This window comes from Chrysoperla carnea, chromosome 5, assembly GCF_905475395.1.
Source record: "Chrysoperla carnea chromosome 5, inChrCarn1.1, whole genome shotgun sequence".
NCBI classification, from domain to species: Eukaryota; Metazoa; Arthropoda; class Insecta; order Neuroptera; family Chrysopidae; genus Chrysoperla; species Chrysoperla carnea.
This window is the reverse complement of record NC_058341.1, coordinates 10317886-10343953: the sequence shown is the minus strand read 5'-3', so window position 1 is coordinate 10343953 and position 26068 is coordinate 10317886. Positions and strand designations below refer to the sequence as shown.

Sequence of the window (26068 nt, the reverse complement as noted above, 5' to 3'; positions counted from 1 at the left end):
CTACCTTCAAATTTTCCACTTCCAATTTTTTTTTTATTTTTGGAGAAAATGGATGCTTTTTTTTTATAAGAAACATTTTTTATATTTAAACTTTTGTTTTATCTATAACGATTTACAAGATGGGTTCTACGGACCTAAGACCCAATTGACCTATGTTGCTCATTTACAAACTCTACCTCACTTCTTACGTCTTAGGCACGCTATAAAAATTTCAGCTTGACATTTCTTTTCTTTTTTGAGTTATCATATTAACGGATATACCAAACTTTTGTTCGTAGCATCAATATTTTTAAGCGTTACAAACTTTGGACTAAACTTATTATACATGGATATGCATATACAGGGTATAAAAATTAGAAACTTACAGAAGGGTTATTTTGCTAATTGATAATCAGATCAAAAAACTTTAGAAGGGTTTTTTTCAAGAGTAACTTAAACTATTCCGAGAGTAATTAAAAAGTGCTCTATCAGCTGATTTGAGAATTTGGTAATTTGTACAGAAATTTTTATAGTAAATTTAATCACAAAAATAAATGAAGACTTATTTTTATAATGGTGAATTTTGCCAAAAAATTTTAAGAGGTGTTTACAAAAAGCCGAAATTAAACTAAGATACACTAAGGATACACTACTTCTCTATTTACTGATGTTGGAATTTGGAAATTTTTGCAAAAAAATTTTTAACTTAGTAATTTCTAGAAAAATAAAAATTAACATAAATCTCATATTAAAACATAATTTAGAAAATTAAAAAAAATAAATGAATGAGGATTGATTGCATATTTATCAAAGAAAAATGATAATTATAAATGAGAATGAACGGAAACTAATAGTTAGACATTTATTTAAGTTAGTTTCAGATCATTACTACTTGTTAAAAACAAAACTACTAATTAACATTTAAAAATAAAATAATAAAAATACATTATTATTTATCAATGTGAATTGAATGCATAATATTCAATTAAACTTTCTCAAATAAGTACCTACATTCAAAACTAACTCTTTGTAAATAAATAAATAAATAATATTATTTTTTTTTACAATAATTGTTATCATTATTATAATAATAACATCCGAATAATATCTAAGTACTCATACTTTTATAATTTAATTAATTTAATTAGATAGATTTGAGTAATAAAAGTGTTATTTTATTTAAATATCAGATCAAATTTTAATTTGCACCTTCTTTTTAGATAATATTACGATCTGGTGTTTCACTACTATGTGTGTGTATCTGTCTGTCTGTCCGTGGCAGCGTAAGAACCGATTTTGATTTTTTTGTTGGGTTTGAAAGGTTGGAATTTAATGGAGAGTGTTCTTTGCTATGATTAAAGTTCGAGTTTAGGGTTCCGCACCCGGAACAACTAAAAAATAGGCGATGATCCTTAAAATTGGTTCAATTTGGAGAAGGCTCTAAGTACAAAGGTAATTTACTGAGAGTATTCTTATATATGTTTCAAGTACGAGTTTAGGATTCCGAACCATAAAAATTTGACGGGGGTTTTTGACGGGGGGCGCAATTTTGAAATAGCTACGAGAACTAACTGTTAGGTTTAAAAAAACCATAAAATACTCATGTGTACTCATGTATTTGAATTAAATTTAATTTGATTACCTTTGTTTTTGATTAATTATTAATAATGCCAAAAGAGAAAGTTATTATATTAACCTTTTACCTATATTTACAGGTGTAAATAATATTAAACTTAATTCATTTCGATACCAAATTATTAAAACAAAAAACACACAAATAAATAATAAGTATTTGTTTAAGAAATCTAAATTTAATTACACATCCGACAACAGCTAATATTGTCTGCGGCTAGAAAAAAAAACTATTTCCGGATTAAATCTTTACCGTGAACCTAATCAACTTTCAAGTAAAAACAAATATAGCGATATTTATCTAAATTTGAAATCAAATAATTGTACATTTCACATTTTGAATTATTATTATGGTATTACAAATGAAAGTATAATATAAGTAATCTTTTTTTGATTTGTATCAAATATATTTATTTTTAAATATTCTAAAATAATTTTTCCTTGCGGCCATTTGATAAAAAAAATGAGTGTGAACTCATAAAGTATTAAATATCTGAAGAATTTCTAAATATTTAAATTATTGTTAATAATTAATTATGACCATACATGAAAAGGGTAATTCTATTATTTGTTTAATTTTTTGTGAGAATATATCACTAATTTTTCATTTTGCTATACTTTCTTCATTAATCAATGCTCGTTCATTAACTCAAATTGATTGAGAAATCGTGAGAATCGATTTTCTTTAAAATTGTTATGTTATTATTATTACTGAATGCTAATTTTTAAAAGTTTTTCAAAAAGCATCAAAGAATCAAACAAGTATTTTACTTCTAAAATTAATACCTTAAATTTGCAGACAAATATCTTGTAAATAAAAAAAGTAAGCGCTACATTTAAAATGTACCATGGTACGAAAGGAATATAGTTCCTACCGGGTGTCCCACGAAACCTCTCAATCTTTTTTTAATTATTAATTTAAAGTTTAAATAAATACTTCATGATAAGCTGTGTACACTACTATATTTTCATATCATAAATTGATATATGTTTACTCAACTAACTTTTAGAGATTTCACAATTTTCCCAAAATTATCCAATGCCCAAAGTTACCATTTTTTGAAAAAATTCAGGTGTAATATTCTTTAGTAATTGTTAAGCATTTTGTATCTTGAAATTTTTTGCAAAGTTAATTTTTTCGTGTAAAAAAAATATCATGAAAGAAAACATGGTTTAAAGAAGATACATTTTTTGAACAAAATTAGAGAAATGCGAAATTAAATAAGTAATTTCTTACAAAAATTAAGTAATTTTTTAAATCTAATTAAAAGAAATATTTTCTAATTTAGGAAACAAACATTATAATTTATACAATTTAAATTATATTTATTTTCACATAATAAATTGATATTCATATAATTACTTACCTAATTGGATGAGATATTACCAGCGTCATTATTATTACCTAGGTAAATATAATATCTCATTTATTTATTATTATCTTATTGATGGAATCATTGAACTATGATGACGGCAGAGAGTACGGAAATGTCGTAGAAATTATCATGGAAGTAAAGAAAAAAAAAATTATAGCAATTATCATTATTAGAATAAATTAAATTTTTATAATTAAATGCAAAATAATGAACAAATCATTTAAATAATTTGTTATTTCTTTTGAATGAAAGTTTTTTTAAGTAAAAAAATATTAGACTAGATGGTAAAGATTCTGTCATATCGCAGTTCAGTTCCTTAAGCTTAAAATTATTTACATAAATTCCATTTTTTCCAATTCTCTTTAATTAAGATAACTGGACAAGATATTTGTCAATATTTAGTTTACGCTGTATGTATCATATTAAAAAGCATCAATTATAATCGAGAGAACATGATGTAAATAAATATCGTATACATGATTAAAAGTAAACAAAAACAAAAAGTAATAACCATTTGGAGATTTTATTGGCTATCCAAAGTCATGATAAGGTGAAATTGTTTAAAACAGTATTAAATAAAATTTAAATACTCAATGCCTATCGATATAAAATTCATTGCTCTTTCGGAGAAAGTTTTTGCTAATTTTCAATTGTAAACATATTAGCAATGACATAGAAAAGAAAAAAACCAAGTGTCTTCATCCATATAGGGGATGTACGAGCAGGGTAGATTTAGGGTTGAAATTATTTTTATCTTATTTTCATCTTTGATGATGAATTTTATTATAACTTCATGAATGAAGACGAAAAATATGGTCAAACTTTTTTGATATCCGCCTTGGTTTTTGAAATATCGAAAGCTGAATAATTAATTAAAGAAAATTTTCAACATTTTGAAAACTAAGACAGATATCAAAAAAGGGTATTCTTACTTTACGTCTTATATCGTCAAAATGAGAAATTCGAATTTATTTTGAAATGATAGTACCCATACTATCTAGCCTATGTAAATATTTTTGTGTAAAAAATCGACTGTATGTTGGTGTAGCCTGAAGAAGCATTTACCAGTTTATTAATTAAAAATGATTGACTTTCTTCACTTCAGCTTCAGTTTAATCATTAAATTGCATCGTTTAATAAAAAAATAATTTGTAATTAATTAAACTATGCTTGCTTGCATGGCTTCGGCATTTATTTTCAAATCATTTAAAAAATATTTCCTATTTACAGAGTGTTGCAAAAGTGTGATTGAAAATTTTAAAAATAAAAATTCCTTACATTTTATTTCTCCAACATGTTTTGTTCTGTCCATACCATATCTTCTATATTCCTTTATCCAATCCCATGATTCACCCCTCATTTTGAAGTTCATATTGGCTTCTCGCGAAAAATAGATTCGCGGTCTCAATATATATATATATATATATTATAAAAAAAACCGGCTAGTCTAATAATTTTAACGACAGTTAACAGTTTTGTAATGACAACACTTGGAAATATTTGAAAATATTGGATTGTTCATTCCCAGTTTCAGGCCCCACCTTCTTGAAGCTGATTGTATATCGTTCCAAAATTTGAGTTTTCTCGTTGCATAACTTTTTTGTTTGCTTTTGAAGCACACACTTTTCAATCCGTATTTCAACTCTTTACAGCCTTTTTTTCGCATTAAAAAGTAGCCTTTGTCCTTTCTCAGGCTCTAGACTATCATACCAAATTTCATTTAAATCGATTCAGTAGTTTAGACGTGATTGCGTAGCATACATACAGACAGGCAGACTTACTTTCGCATTTATAATATAATTAAGGATTTCATCATTGGAATATATTCTGTTATTTTTTGGGTGATGCGCACACATGATAGAAAATTCTAGCACAAATTTGGAACAAAACTTACCTTAAATATCGATAAACGCTTCTAGATTTTTGTGATCGATTAATTTTTGAAGAAATTAGGTGGTAGAAATAAATAAATTAAAAAAGCTAATTTTAACGTATAATAAAATCTTTTAATATTTTTTTTTTCTTTTCTATTTGTTCAAAGAGTTTTTTTGTTTTGTTTTTTCATCATCATTAAAATCTATATATATTAAATAATTAATATAATTTATTTTCATTTAAAATATAAACATTTGTCTTTTTTCATCTTTTTAAATATGATCGTTTTTTTTTTAATTTAATTTTTTCTTTAAATATAATAATATTAGTTTTATTTTATTTATTATGTATTTAAAATTCTCATTTTATTTATTAATTCTTTTTTTTTTTGGCACTAAAGCATATAATTCAAAAAAATGTCTCTTTTAAACTCAATCTCATTCTTACTCTTAAAATATATGATAAATTTTTTCTTTGGTTTTAATTTAAATTTGATTTTTTTTTAAATAAATTTATTTATTTTTATCTATTAAAACTTTATTTTTTTTATAATTTAAATTTGATTTTTTAGTTGGTTTTTTTTTAAAGGAGGTTTCATTTCAATTTTAAATTTTAATAAATTATTTAGCTACTTTTTTTCTTTAGTTAAATTTGTTTTAGGTTTTTTTGGCACTCAATATGGCACCGTTTTAGTGTTAGTGAGCATTATTCCCTTGTTGCGATTGGTCGTCAACTCCATCATCACTACAATCTAAATCTAAAATTACGTGGGGTGATTCTAGGCTTCCCTGTAAACTTTCCTGAAATAGAAAAAATTGAAAAATGATATGAGAAGTAAATACTCATTTCTGAAAATGTTACGAGAATAAAAAATGAATTTTTAGGACATGTAATGAGCGAATTTGGTATTTTTTAGCGTTAGTAGAGGTCATTGAAGTTCGAGATCAGGTTAATACATTTGAGGAAGTGGTTTTTTAATTGTTTTGGTCCAATAAGTTAATCTAATAGTTCAATAAACAAAAGAAAGATAAATTATTATATAAAAATAATTTTTAATAATTAAATATAAATATAGTCATTGCAATATTTTAGCTCTGATTCATTTGAAAAAATTGTTGCTAAAAAACAATCAAAGCGTTTAGCGCAACCTCTAATATAGATTTTTTATAATCTTCAGTAAAGGAGACTGAAATTGTGCAAAATAAGGACGAAAGGGGAACTTTTGATCCAGGCGCGGTAAAAAATTTTCTTGAAAACGGTGTCAGCGGCGTTGTTATATAATTTATACATACCGAATACTGTGTTGAACTATCATCAGCCGCACTAATTTCTGGATTCGTTGAAACAACTGTTGCTGATAATCGTTCCAGCTCTTGTATTCGACTTTGCAATTGACATATAACTTCATCACGTCTTTTGATTTCCAATTCCAAACTTTGAAATTTCGTTTGCATCTCTTGCAAATGACATTGTATCACTTGTTTTATACTCCCAACGACAACCTCATCTAATGGCCCCGGTACTACAGTCGATTCGGATGAGAAAATCGAACGTACATTATGTAAAAATTTTACTTCACGATTTTTTGCTGCAATAAAACTTTCCACCGTTGTACCATCCTCTTCGGTTTGCGTACTACAATCGATAATATGTCCTCGACATGTCGATGGTATCATGGAGAATAACATTGGAGCTCGTGCATCTTGAGGTGGACTTTGTAATGTATCTCGATTGAAGGTGACACTTTTCGCTAGTTTACTATGCCGAGCAGCGTAGCCTTCAATTGTCGGAGCACGCATTAATCGACGAATTTCTGGTGTATTGCGCTGCGTTTGACTTGCTTGATCTTGATTTGCTGATGATAAATTTTTTAGTATACTTTTTAGAGTACGTCGCTCAGGAGTTTCATTCGATTCAGGACTAAGAGGAGGATACATGTCCATTGGTACACATAGTGTGCCATGACATTGCATTGCGCATGCTTCTGAATGAGATCTCGTAAGCGTATCTTGTATGTTCAGAGAATCCATCGTATCGGGGTAATCTAAACTAGCACTACGGATTTTTACAACTGATTCCAATTCAGCTAATTTTTGTCGTTCATTTAAGATTTTTAATTTTTTCACAAATGGTAACCCACAATATTCCGGTGATAAATCATCAATTGATAAATAGTTTTTGGTACGCACATGTAACATACACGGTTTTCGTTTGCGTGACGATATTGATGACGCAAACCGCCGTTCAAATGTTAATCGCGTTTGTTTATTAAAATCACAATCACTATCACTATCGATTACGATATTATGTAAATGCGCATTATCACTTTGATGATGCGAATGATAATCACGTTTATCTAATGCACTCGTATTATTATCACTGATAATATCCGGGACACGTGATAATGTTGGACTAATTTTTGGTGTTGTTAATGTTTGTGTGGTAATGATTTTCGAACTAGAACAATTTGACGATGATGATGGTACTGATAAATTAAGGCTATTCGTCGTCACGTCACTAGAACTTAATATCGCTGCTTTTTTTAATTTTGTCCATGGTTTTGTTAATTTTATTGGAGTGGGGGGTACAATTGTATTATTACTTGACGAGGTACTTGAATTATTAGTATTATTATTACTATTATTATTATTATTATTATTAAAACTAAAAATATTTTGTGAACTAGAAGGTGGACCATTTGAAGATGATGAATGATTATTTGATTTTGGTGATACATCTTTCGTTAGTTTATCTTCGATTATTGATGGTGTAGTGGGCGTTGGTGAAACTGATGACGATTCTTTTGATGATGATATATTAGGAACTAGTGGTACAGGAATCGTTTCTTTTGTTGTTGATGATGAAGATGAAGATGCAACACCGAATGTTGTGGTTGAAACTGCAGCGACCGCGGCTGCTTCCCGAGTTTCTTTCGCTTTTAACAATAACAATCGCTGAAGTAATGGTAAACCAGCACCAATTACTTCTGGGGAAACGTCAGGCGGTGGATCTGGTTGTGGAGGTATTACTGGCGCTATTTGTGGTGTTAACGCTTGACGATCGACTTCTTCACGATCTTGCTTTTCTTTTAATAGTCGTAAACGACTAAGTAAGGGTAATCCAGCTCCTAGGGGTGAACAAACTGGTGGCTCTGATATTGGTGCCCCTGTAGATCCTGGAACATCATCGTTTGGATGCGTTTGATCGTCAGAACGAACTCGTGACATTCGTCGTAGTACACCCTTTGGCTGACCCGAAGTGTGTAAAGGTTGAAGTTCGATTGAATCACCTGAACGACGTGATGCTCGAGATTTTCTTAAAACTTTACGTAAACCCTGCGGAAAAATTGGAATTAATGATTAATTCACTTTTTTGTTATCTTGTACTTACTTTTGCTTCACATTTAATTTTATCAACAATCCTTCGCGGAGTCGTAGCATCTGAATCCGTACTTCCACCATTATCACAAAAAGCACTTTGTGGATCAATTGTACTTCCAACACCGGGAAGACTTCCTTTTATATGATGCCATCTAGAACTTGAAGCAGCTGCGATTTTATTAGCCGCTTTACGTGCAGCCGCTGCATTCGAACATTTTACTTCCATTAAACGTTTACGACCTAAAGCTTGCAATATTTCTTGTGCTTCTGGATAATCTTTCATAGCTGCTAAAACATCTTCACGAGATAAGGAAAATAATTCGGAATAACCAACTGATCGGACATCTGCTGTTCGTCTGAAAAGCACAACGATTTCATTTCGGTATTTTGTAAAAAAAGCTTAAAGCAATTTTTTAGACTCTTTAGAATATGTTCTTAAAGGAATTTTTGGAGACACAGCGAAATTTCTGGTAACTAAGTTCGAATTGATTGCTCTGAACGTAGATTGAGTTATTTTTTTTAAAGTTATACGATTGATTCATTAAAACTAGTTTCAAATCGCATACTTTTAGCTGCATATTTTTGGAAGGTACGGTATTTCGGAGTAAAAATTTACTTACTTGTTAAGGCCATCTAAACATAGTATACCAATTTCACCAAAAAAATCACCCGCCTTCATAGTTGTCAAAACACGTCCCGTTTCACTTAGAACTTCTAAAATTCCATCGGCAATGATAAACATTTCTCGTGCAACCTATAGCAAAAAAAAAATATATGACTTTTAAAGCTCTATAAAGCTTAAATACTTTCTCTAAACTCTTGAATTATTAAAGTGGACAGATAAATAATTTTAACGAATATTGTCGAAAAGTTGTCAGATAGAAGTTTTTAATAATCATTAACCTCTTTTGCCCACACACATCTACTGGAGAGCTTCTGCTTTTAATAAAACTCCTCGAAAGAACTTCTACAAACATGTCATAATATAAAATATCTTATTAATTTATAAAGATAAGTTTTTCTTAACAATATACCTTGCAGGTGGTAGTTGGAAATTTGCTTACAAGATGATCTAATATTTAGTTTAATTATCAAAACATTATTTTCTTTAATTTCTAGGAAAACATAATATCTAGGACGTCAAGGGGTACTTAATAAATATTCTAAAACTATGCTAAGATGTTATTCGAGACAACTTATTCCGCAATATTGCTTTCATTTTTTACAGGGTGTAATAGAAATAATGTAAATCGTTACTATCGAAACTATAATGACTAAAACATGACCAATTGATGTATTTTGGGGCTCCATCAAAATCGTTTCTATCAATTAACGCCGAATTATTTGATTATAAATTTTTCTCCAAAAACTCTAATCAAGTTTTTTTCAGTTGTTTAAATTAGCAGAACGCACGAATTTCCACATGCACGCATATTTCTCTGGCAAATAATAGAGTTTTCTAAAGGTGAAGCAAATTTGGCAATGCCATACTACAGTAGATTCTCGATAATAGCAACTCTCGATAACATTTTTAAAAAGTATAAGTAAGTTTATATTTTTTGCTATGTTATAACGGTGTAAACAATGAATTAAAAATATAAAAAAAAAAATACATGGAAATTCTCTATTGTTGCTAGGACTATTTGTCTCAGTTCTAGTTTCTATTGACAATCTGTAAAATATTCTTAGAACATTCGGTATTGAAATAGGTATTACATATATATTAAATAAGTTTTATACATAACAAATAAACCTACCTCGCCTTTACGGCATATTGTATCACCGGGCGTAAATATATATGCTTTCATTTTGAGCACTAGATCGTGTAGGAATTCCGGTTGACATTCTTGAAATATTGTCACCTAAAAATATATAATAATAATAATAATAATAATAATTTTAATGTACAATAATATAGTTTAACAAAAACCTAATAATAATGTCAGTTTGGTATTAGGCAGTAAGCCCATAATGAGAATCAAAATTTCAAAATTTTTGCTTTTTATCTGGGTCTTTTTTTTGAGAATAAAAAGTTTGGTAATATAGAAAAATGATGAAAATAACGCTAATTTGATGCCTCGATAGGTCTTTTTCGAGATACTCCTGGAATTGCTCCAGAATAAAAGCTTTTGCTTGTACAGAATTTAAAAATATCTATTAGGCGATATTTATAAAAATACTCATCCAATCGGGAAATGAATCCGATTTTTGTTCTTATTAGGTTATAATTACCCTATTTACCAGGTTGCATTAAATTACGATTCAAACTTTCCATAAAGAAAGAAAATTGGAAAAATATCGGAAAATTTTTTTTGTTACCGATTTGTACCGAAATTTTAAAAAAATTAACTGTGACCTATAAAACACAAAAATCACGCCCCTTTCATGATTGGAGGAGTGGTTTTAGAGATATTGACAAAAATAATTTTCCGAGGCAATTTCTTCAACCGATACCTCAGAAATATGTTGGTCAGTTACAAAATCAATCCTATTTTCGTGTCTATCACTTTCTCAATCGAATATTTAAGGTAATAAGGGCCCAAAACCGAGATCATTTGATGATTAAATGAGTATTTATCGAGATATCTAAAGTGTCATCCCAAAATAAAATTGTTTTATACAGAATTTTAGGCGATGTCTCAAAAATTACTCATCCAATCATTGAAATAACCCAACATTTGTATTTTTTGGGGCAAAATTAACCTATGTACCAAGATTCATCAAAATTTGCTCGATTTTTTTGTCATCGATTTGGATAAATATCAATTTTTATAGTAATTTTGATCCAAAAATAACAAAAAATTGGGTGCATTTGATGATTGGAAGTGTAGCTTCTGATATATCAAAATCATATGCGTATATTGGTATCCCGGAACATGTACCAAAATGTAATCCTTACAAACGGGAGTATAGAAAATCTAGTGTTTGTAGGCATCGAACTTATTGAAAAGAAAGGCCAGAAAAGAATAAAATTATTAATTTCTAATGAAAATTCTTTTTATTCGTTCCTCCAAAAAGAATTTTGCAGTCGCATTTGGCTCCAGAAAACTCCATTTGCAAAATATTATTACAGAAAAAATAGTACGAAAATTTGTCTCATTATGAGCTCACGGTCTATTATGTATGTTTTTACATTATAATTTATGATCCAATTCATTATAGTTTAGAGGTAAACCTTTATCATTTATGGATATTTTGGAAAATGGGAAATATACCGATATACTGATTATTTTCATGAAGAAAATGAAAAATGTTTTTTCGGTATATGAATAATAGTGGGAACAATTTTTTGAACTAACTAATATTAATGGAAAAATTATATGCAAAGGTGTTTCGAAAAAAATAGATACAAATTATGTTGCCAAAAATATTCGCAGTGATATCATTCCAAAATCTAGTCAACTTGAAATCGTGACTGACTCTTTTACACCCTGTTTCAAAAATAATTTAAACGAGACCATATATCAGTTTTAGTGGACCATTTGCATGTGAAAATTATATCGCTGTTGGGCTTATATATGCATTATAATAGCAAATTAAAATCATTGTACAGCTTAAAATATTTGAAATGAAAAGCTATATTTTAATAATAACAATTGTTTTAACTTCTAAAACAGACTAAAACTACCATTTGAATGCATTCAACCATTTGGATATAATTTAAATTGTAAACATTTACTACCTAAAATAAATCCCCTAAAGCACTTTAAATCCTTCCTTGTGACGACTGTCTTTAAGCTAAATATCGAAATACTATATTGGTCTGATAAAATACAATGCAGTAGGTATTAATTTATAAAGATTTTCAAATCTGTAGAAATATCAAGAGTTTAATGACTTAATATGCTTTGACCAATGATTCGATGAATCTTCAATGGAGAAAGGGGGCTTACACAAAGTCTCGGAAAGCTAATAGCCCTAATTTCAATGTTTTGAACTGCATACAAAAAAAATTGTAAACGTGAATGCTAGAAAAAATGATAAAAGAGGAGTTGAAGAAACTTCTTCATGCTTATTGGTTTCCTAATGTTGAGGCGTGTAAGAATTTGGTATTCATATCTTTTGCACACTTTTTTCACTGATGTGATCTACATAGAAGTTAAAAACTAGATTTGGGGTGTCAATTTCGATCACTCAATTAATTCATTCAGTGTTCTTTTGTTATGAATTGTATCTTGCACTTCAGATGTCTACAGATACACCTGCCTGATAGTTTTCCATCGACGCTCATGTTTATTGGTGTTTTTTACGGCAAACCGATTACCGGTGCAAAACCAATTAATTACGGAGACTTTAATTATATTAACTGACAAACTGAAAGCCACAATGGTTCAAGATTAAATCATAAAAACAACTTGGTAAATAAAATTATATAGACATTTAATTATGTACACAAAAATTGTCACAATTGTCACATAAAACAAAACAATTTATTGGCAATAATGACGAAAAAGTCATTAAACAAGAAAAATATGTGTCAAATATAGTGGTAGTAAAATTTTGTGTATATATAAATTTATGAATAAACCAAACTTGAAATAAAGCAAATGTTGCAAAATAATATTACTTTTACACCTCTAAACTACTGTTTTTACAGCCATGGTTCCGTTTTTATGAAACCGTGTGATAAAAGTAATCTCTTAATAGGTCTTGTTGGATGTCATTTTCGTTTATTTATATTAAGTTTTGACCAAAAATTTATGAAACTCCTAGTCAATAGAACGTACTTGTTTATTACTCTTAATAGAGTTGGAAAGACTTTTGGTAAAAATGTACAAAAAGTGAACTAATTTTATACATTTCATGTTTTTATCTACACATTTGTATCTACACAAGCCCATGCTGAAATTTTTCGGATGTAATAACCCCCCAGGAATTACGTAGTACTGGTGAGGAGATGAATGTCACACCCCTTCGTATCTCATCCCTGCACCAACATATACGGCGTTGATGGATGCTCTGCATTCGAATTTGAAGCGAATTACATAAATGCCGTACAGAAATAAATCTGGTTACTTCAGTACCGAAAGCTTAAAAATTTTTTGATCTGCCGTCAATTTCCGAAGCAGTATGTGATTTATTTCTGTACAGAATTTATGTAATTAGCTTCAAATACAATGGCAGAGTTAGTATCCAGCAACGCCATACATATTTGATGGTCCTGGTTAATCATTTCACCCGAAAAATTTCAATATGGCCTTGTAGACTAGTTTTTAATGTCCGATCAACCTTAATTATTGTAAAGCTCGATTTCTCTTCGAGGTGATGGAGTTGTGAAGCGACTTGTTTTACGGCTACTTTATAACGCAACCATTCGTCTCAGAAACCAGAGCTTTAGTGTTCCATTCCATCGAACACTTTACAATCGGGTAGTTTTCCCACTAGATTACTATTTTCTATTATACAGTCGATAGCAAGCACAGTATACTACCTGACTAACCTAGTGTAGTTATCGTCATACACAACCGAAAGCTATATACTTAAACTTCTGGTTGAAGGTACACCTCTATATATAGCCAGCCATGTTTCGTTGTGTGAATATGAAATGCACTCTAAACTAACCATTTGTTACAATTTTATTATATTCAGCAAAAGTTTTAAAGGTGATAAAGTGATATATCATTTCCGTTTACATCATTAAAATGATGTAAACTTTTTACCTACCATATATACAACCTGTAACTTATTATATTTATGTAACGTTCGTTCTGGATGCTGTTTGAGTTTGTTTTGTACTTTTATTTTATCAGTTTTCTATTTTAATTAAGAAATTTTATGATAATAAATACAGGGTGATAAGCAAAAGCAATTTAATATTTTTATTTGTTTACTATATTTTTGTACACAAATTTAAACATCAAAGTCTTTAGATTATATTGTAATACAATGGCCTTCAGTGGACAGACAAATAATTAAGATTAACTTTTTTATTTCGGAAACCATTGCTGGATTTACACTAGGGGCAGTCGGGGCTAGTGCCCAGGGCGGCAAATTTTCTAGGGCGGCAAAATTTTGAAAGTGAGAAAACATTTTCTATACAATATATAATTAACTAATTCTTTTAAATAAAGATTTTATATTTCAAGAAATATAATTTATATGCATTATGTATCAAATTAAAATTTTGTATATTATATTAAATTTAAGTGAAAACTATTAAAATAAAATTAATTTATTTCCATAAAGGTTTGAACAAATATAATTTGATACTTTTTTTTTCTGAAATTGATAAATTAATATAGTTTTTTTTGAAGAATTAAAACAATTTTTTTTCTCATGTTTATTGAGAACTCTAGACATAAAGCTGAAGATTTGCTAGTTGCTGTATTATCTGTTCTTCAGTTTCTTGATCTTGATCTCTCAGATTGTCGAAGTCAGTCATATGATAACGCGAATAATGTATCAGGGATTTATTCGGGCTTACAGGCAAGAATTCATGAAATTATATCTTGCAGAACATGCTTCTTGTGCTGCTCATTCTATGAATTTAGTTGGAGTTGAATGCGCCTCAGTTGCAGTAGAATGCGCCCCAGAGGCTGCGTCATTCTTTCATACAGTACAAACTTTATACAACTTTTTTACTGCATCGACGCATCGCTGGGAAGTCTTACAGTCTCATACTGAAAAAAGAATTGCGTTAAAAACTTTATCTGCAACCAGATGGTCAGCTCGTTATGAACCGGTTCTTTTTTCCGCAATTAATTAGTTATTCTAATTCTTAAAAAATAAGATATCAAAACTATTAAAATAAAATTTCAGTCATAGGGCGGCATTTTCTTCAGTGCCCCAGGGCGGCAGAAATTTAAATCCGGCCTTGTCGGAAACTCAATTTAAAAACGTCCCATCAAAAACTAGTTCTTTAGGTACCTCGTATTTTCAGACGACAAGGTTACTGGACTATAATTATATTATCTACTAAGAAATCTACAACTGGAATTGTAAACTATGGTCGCAATAGAGACATGAATCATCCCAATTTTTTCATGAATGTGTTCATTGGAGCTTTTTATAAAACTTTTCATACGGGTTCAATGATTTGAAATTGGAATGTATTCACATCGACTACTAAAATTCAAAATTGTAATAAATTCACGTCACGAGTGTAACATTTTAATAAATAAAAATATTTATTTTCTATGAAAAACGAATTTTTATACAGATAAACAATAAGGCACAATAAAAAAAATTGGTTAAGTTCGAATCAAGTCGAACTAGATGAGGGTTCTTCACATGGTGGTTCCTTTTAATCTATGACTAATAGCTCGTTTTGTAGTTAACTAATCAAAAAATAACTTGAACAAAAGTTGTAGAGATTGATTGGAGACATCATGTTCTGACATCAGATTTAAATAATGTTCTGAATCCACGCTTGCACTAAATATGTTAATGGTTCAGGATAGGGAATCCTAAAAAACTAACAACGACAGACACAAACTCACTCATTCTAAACCAAAAGCAAATTGCCCATTTTTCTACTTGATAATTTCACATTAGAAATGTTTTAGTCGTGTAAAAAAAACATGTCTTTTGCTTAGTATGACAAAAATTTCGTTTATAACATCACAAATTTTGTTGTAGTTTAAGTCTTCTGGACAAATCGATTATTAATAAAAGTGAAAGGTCATGTCATGTCAGTATTAATAAAATTTATGAGTATGTGAATAGTCGAAAAAAAATGTAATCATATCAATTCATATAAGACATGAAATACTTGAACGCATTAGACAGACATTAAATTTAAAAAACTTTTCAATTTCGACAAAAAAAAAATGTTACAAAAAATAATTTAAATTAAGTTTTAAAGTATAATTTATTGTGGATCACAAAAAAAGGCAATAAAATTATTATTTTTGATACAAAAAATTAGACTTTTACCTAATCGTATCAAAAAATTCGAAGATGCTTATTTATAGATTTTATAGACGTGTTGAACTTTACAAGGTAGCTGACCTTTCTATTCAGAATATTCGAATATCAACTTTACACATTCAGGTTTTAGTATCTTGATCCGTTCTTGAACTTACTTCAGTTACGTACAGAAATTCAAGAAGTTTCTGGAAGTTTCGTACGAATCATTTCCTGACACACTTTGCTTATCAATGAATCCTTCTACTTTAAATGTTCTAAAACGTTTTGAGGCTTCTCGGTAAATTTTTTTAATAAGTAAAAATATACTAAAAAATAATCTTTTTTGGCTTGCATTGAAACGTGCTTATCATCAATGGAAAACCAAGGGCTAGTGTAGGAATGCACTTTGTCCTTGGTATCCGGTAAAGAAGAATTTGGTTAATCCAAATTATTCGGGTAGTCTGGTAAAAAAGAAAAGTTTAGGGAATTTGAATGGACAAAAGATGAAAAAGTTGTAAGTATTTGTGAAAAAATGATATTGAAATCAGAATCTTTTGGTTTAATATCGATTTTGATTGATTTTGGTGGATATCTATCGACACCTGGTCATATAGCCCCCAACTGATAAACCGTTTCGTTTTACGAAAAATAAATTTTTTGATAGGTTAGCTACGCGGATTCCTGTAATCCGCATTCTAGTAGAAATTGACATATTTTCCGAGTCAGGAATGAAAAAATATTTTTTTCTGTCTATCAGTTGAAAGTGAAATTTTTATTGTTTCAATGACATGTTTCCCGCAATGAAATTTTATTGTGACAAAAATCAATAACTTTCATAAAAAATAAAAGTGACAGATTATCAAACACATTCAAATAAATAAAAAAAAATATTGTTTTATCTCTAAATCAGTGACAAATTTTCCAATTGTATAAAAATGTATATCATCATCATATTTTATTTAAAAAAAAAGTACTACCACGGAAAAACCTCTTCTAAAAAAAAACACGAACGATGTATTTATGATTTATATCATCTAAGTGATTTATACATTTGTGGATACACTTAAAGTGTTTAGGAAAATTTTGGTTGATTTTCTATTAGTGTTGCCGCAAGAAACGAGAATTATACGAGCAAGAAAGAGATTATTTTTTCATTAAGCCACTAACGTTCAAATTGACAGGGACAAAGAAGCCTTTTTTCTGAGTTATGAAATTAAGAATGGACTGCGGGAAAATTGAAGAAACATAATTTTAATCGAAAATTGAATTAAAAAAAAAAGTTTAAAATCGGATTTTACACTTTGTCATCATTTTTTCTCGGTTCAAATTAGCCTTAATCGAAGCTATAGTCAAATAATACCATTTTTTATCGAATGATTATTATTGATTACCATTCATTTCGATTTGTAGTCCTAGGAAATCGGACGTCTTAAATAAAAAGTGGTTTCTTCCCTCCATTTTAATAGCAGGTCACACTTTCGCGCGAACAAACGCGTATAAGCTTATTCGCGGCCACAAAGTTTATATAAGCTGTAGCTTGATTGTCTCTACTTGATCTCAGTGAAGTATCTCTTGAGGTAGCATTTAAACGTAGCTTTGAATCTAGCTAAAGCAACTCTAGCCATAGTTATATGGGGCGAGATAAAATAATATTGTAACGAGTCCGATAATGGGGGTAGTTGGGGGTAGTGAAGTTCGTTTCAGGAAATAAAGTAATTAAAACTAGCATTTAAGATACCTGTGCGAATAACAAAAATAGAATGTGGTTTCCATGGAAATGACATACATGGAATAATGATGTTAAGGATGTCGTGGAAATAATAATTCAGTTCCCTACGGACAGTCAACATGGTTGGCTGATACTACGGTACAGCAACAGAAAAGTTGCAGAAGATTGTAAATTGATTTTGTTTGGAATAATTAATGTACCTTAAAAACAGAAATGACATAGCGGACATTTTCATTTTGCGGCACCGTTAATGTTCGTAATAACGATATACATAGTGAGACAAGATATAGAGTTAGCATAACGATAATACATGCGATGGTTGGTTTCGAACTGACATGAAAAGATAAATGAATTTATAATGCTATCACAGTGATTTATAGATTTATGTAACTGAATAAATAATATAATAATATAAATACAACAAGATACCATGCAAGTAAGCAAGCTTTACATTGGCAATGCATTTGAATCGTTGAGTTGAGAACATCGAATGCAATTCAATGAGAATTCATTCAAAGTTTCATCAAGTTATTGGCCTAGTTTTTTTAAACTTAATATATTGATGTATAATAAATAATTTGGTTCAGAAAGAAAAGCTTCACATACATGAATATACAGAGGGGTTTAAAAAGTTCAAGATCCTTTTGAATTTTAGAAAATAATGCCTGAAATCGATTTATTTAAATGATAAAATGATTTACTATTGAAATGAATTCATTATAAAAGTATTAGAAAAAATTTACTGAATGGTTTTCATAACTTAGCATTGAAATACGTTTCGATGTTTTCATGCCACTGTTCCCATCGAATTTTTGTTCTGTCTTTTTTGACCTTGAAGTGACCTACAGATTCAAGGTTGAGGTCAAATCCAAGACCAACAGTAGATTGTACCAGCAAAAGCCCACAACTTTTGTCTTGACCATTTTTTTACTCATTATTTTCTAAAATCCAGGGGTTTGAACTTTTTGAACTATTCAACATATAGGGTAAGATCTGGTAACTAGGGTCCATTGTATTTTCGATTTTTGAGGTAAATGATTAAATTTGTTTAATCAGGAAGTTAATAAAACAAACACAAATTATATCAAAAACAAAGCAAGGTGATCGGAATTTTTACCGATCATTTATAGATTTCCTAAACCAATTAATTAAACCTATTATTTCCTCTTCATTCTATCACGTTCCTCGTTATTCAAAGAAGAAGGGGGAAGGAGAGCAAAACTCGGAGGGAGGTAAATCAGTTTTTTTTTATTTCAAAATTGATTTAACGCTTAAGTTAACTTAATTTACATTTTAAGAGGCCATCAAAAAATTCTCCGATTTACATAATAATTGGTGTTATATGATGGTTAAGGATATTTTGAACGAAGGTTAATATAATTAAATTTTAGCAGGGGAAATGGCATTTAGGACGCCAATCATTAACTTTCTGATTCTGTTAAATTATTATTTATACTTAATCTTATTTTACTAAAGTTTGTTTTATGTAGTTTTGGTTAAGATAATTCCTCCATTCACTCTAATCGACCAGAAATCGAAAATTGAAGAATGTTTTTATAAATATTTGATCCATAGTAAAATTTTATTTTTTAAATTTCGATTTTAAAATAAAAAATTCCAATATAAAAAAATATAAACTCGAGAAATTGTAGCTTAAATTCAATTTTAATTACGATAGTGAAGAAAGTCGATACAAGTTTAAAAGTATACTAAATTACAGATTTTCGGGGTGAAAATAATACTTTTCTATCAAATTGAATTTATCTATTTAACTAATTCTATTGTTTTCATAGATTTTATAATTAATATTAAGTTTAGATATTGAAGGGTAAAGTTTGCTTGTGAAGAATAATTTTTGTTATATGTTAACTACTTAAAATTCATAAAGAATCAATTTATTGTATTTTAATTATTTATTTATTTATCTATTTTGCTATTTGCTACCTATGTATAAATATTTTGCCATGAAATGATTATTTTTGGATGTACAAAAGACAATGAATTGTTTGTTTCTATAATTATTATCATCAAAGATTTTATCTGTTTAAACATAATAATTATAAAGGTATTTCTTTATTAATTATTAATTATTTTGACTGTTAAGGTCTTTTATGGATTATATAATAACGTTTTTGGTAATAAAAGTCACAAAAAGGTACATAATTCTTAAAACTTTATTCGTATTATATAAGCTTTTTCAAAAATACACAGTTATGAAACTTATAAATATAAATTTTTGTTTTGTTCGCTATAGTTCAGGGATGGTTTAGAAAAATTGATTACCTTTTGTTTCGGACAGTTTCTTAAAAAACTAATGTAATAAAATGAATAACAAATATCTTGGGTCTTTGTCCAACTTTGTCCCAAACAGTAATGAATCGTATTTGAAATGAAAAGGACAATTTCGGAATAATTAGATTCAATGCGGAATAATTTCAGAGACTGAACGGAATGAAAATGTTGGCTCTACAGTCAGATTCATAAAATATCTCAAAAATTACTCATTTAATGGTCAAATAAAAAATAAAGGGATGGTTTAGAAAAAAATAAACAGAGCTGATATTAGAGTTATCGTAGAGTTACTCACAGAGCATGATAACCTGAACAAGTTCCAAGATCAGATTGGAAAAGACTATCTCCCGCGTGTGACAGATGCGGAGAAAATTCAGAAGAAACATCGATCCACTTTCTCTGTTACTGCCCGGCGCTCATACAGCAGCGAAGGAAATGGTTTGGTTCGGCCATAGTCGAACCAGAAGAAATTAAGAAACTCAGCGCTAGGCAAATCCTGGGTTTCAGTACATCAGTTGGTTTATAATAGCCACTGGAAAGCGTAGCGGGGATAGAGTGCAAGGGTCTATTTGGCGATGCTAGAGCATGGCCCGCTAACTTCCATACCCATACCCCATAGATGGAATTTGCCAATCACATTATTTTTCATAAACATTGGTTTGGCTGTTGATTTAGGGGCTTGCTCCAGGACTGCCAGATGGAATAATTGGATACAAAAAGGGAATAATTTTGTAATTCTCTGTATTCAGCTATTTATTGCGAATAAATCACTGGTTGCCGCTATGATCAGACTGAATTTGAATCATATTTGCCATATTTTTATAGTTATTATAAAAAATCGATTTTTTGTTCTTCATCAAAAACTCAAAATTTTGATTTTGGTCACATTCAAATTTTAATTAAAATTGAAAACTTTGTAATTATGCTTAATTGACGTGAATTTTTTAATGAGTATTTAATACGCCTTCTGTTGCTTTTTTAGCCAATAAGTGCTTTAAAAAATGTCACGATTTACGTAAAAATTTTTTATCAATATTCCTAAAGATTTAAGATTTACAATCATACGAAAATTCAGAACAGTGCATAAAATCGAAAAACATTTTTTGGCAAAACTTAATAGTTAATTTTTCATAAACCACACAGAAAATCGATATGAATTTTTCACAAAAGACGTTTAAAAGGATGATAAATTGATAAATAAAATTTCAAATTTTTGGTTTCATTTTCATTTTTACGCTATCGAAAAACCACTGCAAATATTTTAAATAAATTTGACATTTTTTCGTAGACAGAAAATCAAATTAAAATTTTTTTTTCTCGATTTTCATCAATAAATTTTTTATAACAATCAACGTTTGATTGTAGTGTTGAATATTGTAGCCTGTCGATTGATCATCAATTCGATCTCCAACATATATGTATACATACATGTACAGTTAGTTGTATTAACTTTTCTTCTCAATAGATATCAAATATATCTAGATATATCTGATACAAATAACGATTATTTATAATTCAGAACACGTATTTTCTTCATATATAACTTATATTGCACGTGAATAAATACATAGATAGATACATATAGTGATAGATACATTTTGATGTATATATGTGCTGACTTTATTACATTGAATATCATTTGTACAGTGAAACTTCTAAATTAAGGACATTTGATATTCGTTTACACGTCTAAAATAGTATTTCACTGCAAAAAAAAAGGTATGAATGCCAGACAATCTCTCACAATTTGTTGATACAAACTTTTAAATTTTTATACACTGTATATATGAAATATATATTAAGGTATACTAATATTAGTTCCAAGTTTGTGACGCTTACAAATATGAACGATACGAGAAAATTTTTTTTTATAGGTTCATGAAATCACTTTATTAGTCCATTTCTGTTTATCCATCCGTCCGTCAACACGATAACTCAAGAACCAAAAGAGATATCAAGCTGAATTTTATATAGCATGCTCAGGAAAAAGTAAGTTTGAATTCGTAAATTAGCAACATAGATCAAGATCTTTTAGCCTTCTATCTCTAACGATCTTGTTAATCGTTACAGATAGAACAAGTTTAAATATAAAGAATTTTACTTTTAAAAATACAACTTTTGATTGAAACCTTTTTTTCTAAACATGACTATTTACCCTTGATGGTGCAACAAAAGTTGGGTTTTCATTTCTCCAAAACTATAAAAGATAGACAATTGAAAATTTGCAGGAAGCTTCAACTAGCGATTTTCTGGAAAATTCTCAAAAAACGGACAAAATCTAGAAAGAACTTTCAAAAATTTCCAAAAACCATAACAAATGGCAGGCCAGTATAATTGTGTTGGGTTTCTAAACTTTTCTGATTTATTAAAAATGATGCAATCACTGGCATTCAGCACTTTCTATACAGGATATTTCTACAATTAACTCGTTTGTCAATTGTTTTTTTTTTTTTCATTTGTTTATTCTAAACCATGTATGTAGTTTTACTAAATTTGGGCCTTATTTTACCAACTTTCGCTAGGTTTTTGATATTACACAAATTTGGTTTCCACATTAACAAAAATTGATATTTTGTACTTGGTGACGTCACACAAATCCAAAAAAAAAATTGATATTGCTTGATCAAAGGCATAGTTTAGCCAATTTTAATAAATCTACTGGTAGTTTCAATATTTTCTGCCTTTTTTTCTTAAATTTTGAATAATTGATCCAAGTTTGCCATCATATTAAAAAGATCTTTTTGTACTAAGAACTGAAATCAGAGATAGTCATTGATAGAATATTTGACACGCTTTTACTGTAAATACAGATTTTATTTGTCGTCATGACCCTCGAACTAACCGCCTAGTATTATCATGACCAAGATCAAGATACCCTGAGTAAGATACACGTGTGTAGAGCTTATATAGAAGGTGCTTAAAGCTTTGTTTAACTTACAAAGTTAGTGTTATATGTGTCTCAGTGTCTTAGATATACATATACAATATACATATATGATGATACAAAATTTAATATATATTGATATTTATTTTGTTTTGTGAAATGATATCACATTTAAATGTTTAACAAATTGTTGAGACATCACAACAATTTATCAGATGCATGTGTCTTGAATTCAGACCAACAATCATATGTGTGTGATTTAGTTTATGTGGTCAAAAACATTTGTTATATTGTTATGATGTTTTAAAGGTTTTATTTTATTTTATTTTTGATTTGAATTGTTGTTACAAGTTTATGAGTTTATTTTAATGGTTCAGTAGCCTTATACAGGATGGTCCATTTTAATCTATACACCTAAGAATCTCGTTTTGTAATTAACCAATAAAATTTTTTCGAAAAACGTCAGCTTTTGGAGGAAATACTACTTTAAAATACGCTTAAAGTTTATCGATAATTGTGGGTCAAAGACATGGCCACAGGCGAGTCTCTATGCCCTTGATAACTCTCTATAAAATCATGAGCCCTAATATTTGATTGTTTTTGAACAGTAAAGATGACAAAGCTACGCATACCGTAATAAAATTGACCTCTGAAATCCGTGAAAAACATTTTTTTTAGAAACACCTTGCTATAATTTATTCTAGTATCAAAAGTTAGTGAAATATTTCTTTGAATGGGCTTTAATTTATAAAAACATTCGAATCTAAAAAAATTTTTGATTTAGAATGAAATGAAAAATATTGCTTACCTTTTTTAATACACTAAGATTAACATGTAATGCGAGTTCAGTTTTCAATTTATCGGGTAATAAACCCAGTGCTGTATTAATATCACCACCACCTTGAATACGTCCACGAGACCATGAATAATCATACCAACGTAAAACACGTCGTTTCATACCACCAGGCACCTTATGATGTCGCATATATGTCTTTGCACCATCCAATAAACGTTCGAATTCTAAACGATTTGCATTACGATTTGTTATCACATTTCCAACTTGTCCTGAAATCACACAATAATTATTGCCCATTTATTTGATATAATATACAATCGAATCGAATAAAAATTAGAAAGAAATAGGAAAACAGGAAAGATGGATTGATATGTAACACTATTCATTGATCTGCAACAAAGAGTGAATGAAATTAAATATGATGCTAAAAAACGAAATTATTCAAAGGACTTCGGGCTTTTATAGTACGGAAAGCAGCCAAAGACCTGCTAATTTTACTAAGAAATCATTGAAAATATGACTGTAATATACCAATTTTTGGATCTACGTTTTTTAAAACACGTTTGGCGGATGGGGATAAAAGACGAAAAAAACTGTCCAACACCAACCGACATTTTTTTTTTCTTAGTTTGAAATATCAATAGTATTTTCAACGATGACTGGTCTTGTGGTTAGGTTGCCAGCTTTTCTGGTAGAAGAACGCCGTGTAAAAATTCATCAACGTCAATAGATTTGTTTTAAATTTACAAATTAGAAAATTTATAGCGAATAAAACATAACTTCTACATGGTGTCCCACTTTGTATGCCAAAAGAATAACTTTTCTAAAAATGTTTTACTAATCATTGTTTCAATTATTAATTCAAAAGAAATACCCATCAAAAAATGGTGAGAAATTATCCATTTTTATATTAAATTTGCAAAATGAAACATAAAAATGTCTTTTATTTTTTAGTAAACATCTTCGTGACGACCATAAAACTATAAATTAAATATTCAAGTGTTAAATTTTTTTATTATTTTTTAAACATTTTTTCTTGTAATTTTTAACAGTTATAATGTTTTATTTGTATAATACAGTTATCAAAAACAAGAAAAATACATGTCGTTTTTTTTAAAATGTATTTTTTGTAAAAAATTTCACAAAACTACAAGCTATTGTAATTAAGCGTTAATTGTTTTTTTTTTTTTATAGAAAAAGATTATTGCTAAATAAGTCAGTGAACTGTCTATAAATATCTATTGTAATGTAATATTTTTGTACATAAATGGAAACTTTTACAAGATATAATTTACATAATATTTTTTGGTGACAATTTATAAATTTTGGTAAAAGCAATACCGGATAAGTTATGGATTATTCATGTACATTATAACTCTTTTTTCTTTTTTTTTTTTTAAATAAAAATAATAGTTTTATAAACTTTTTATACTAATTAACATAATCAGTCAATATTTAAAACAAATTAAATAAATAAAGATAATCTTTTGATCAGTTAAATTAATTTTAATGCAATAAAAAGTAAAAAGAATAAAATTAATACATTCGTTAATAATTTGATAGTGACTAATAATAAAAATTTCCTGAACATTTCAAGCTTAAATGAGCTATTGTCCACGATATCATAAACATTTTTTATGCCTTCCTAAAAAAGTAATAACATATACAAGGTTGTCCCAATACAGAAATTGCTGGTTAGGGCTTAAGAGAAGCAGTGGAGTGAGAATCGATTTTCTAAAATGGTATAAAAAGAAATTTTGCTTCTCATTTTAATACAGATCAAAGTTTTCATAAAAGTTGATACTAATCCAATAACTCAAAATTAAAAAGGCCCAAGTTTGGTCAATTTTCAAGAAAAAGAACTTGCATTACATTGAAATTTTTTATCCAACTTTGACTGTACATTATAAACAATTGCTATATTTTATATAAGAAAATATTATGATTCGTTATTTGTTTATTTTCCATGTATTTTCTTCTATATGCATTTTCCATGTAATGTTTTCCTCGAAACCTTATGTATGTGCATTTTTACCATTGTTTACTAATGTAATAACAGACAGTTCTTTCGAGAATACAAACAATTAGAATGTTTCGCAGATAAAAAAAAAAGATACATTTAAAATTTTTTTTTACAGTCTTCGAATTCCTTCTACTTTCTATTACCATTTTTTTACCTCTTTATGAGAGAATGAGGTAGGGATGATTTCATAATTTTGTTTATAGCTGATGCTCAAATATTTCGGGTAAAATGACGGACCAGGAATCATGTTTAAA

General features: G+C 28.8%; 1 protein-coding gene across 1 annotated transcript in view; it reads right to left on the bottom strand.

The window, feature by feature from the left end:
- Nucleotides 1–5455: 5455 nt before the first annotated feature.
- LOC123299562 overlaps nt 5456–26068 on the bottom strand; it is a 63787-nt gene continuing 43174 nt past the window's right edge. Inside the window, exons 7-12 of the mRNA XM_044881793.1 lie at nt 23804–24060; nt 10000–10104; nt 8863–8996; nt 8253–8598; nt 6155–8197; nt 5456–5662 (exon numbers count right to left, since the gene is read on the bottom strand). Of these exons, the coding sequence (XP_044737728.1) occupies nt 5558–5662; nt 6155–8197; nt 8253–8598; nt 8863–8996; nt 10000–10104; nt 23804–24060 (2990 nt within the window). The 3' untranslated portion in view covers nt 5456–5557. The remainder of the gene's footprint in view (nt 5663–6154; nt 8198–8252; nt 8599–8862; nt 8997–9999; nt 10105–23803; nt 24061–26068) is intronic.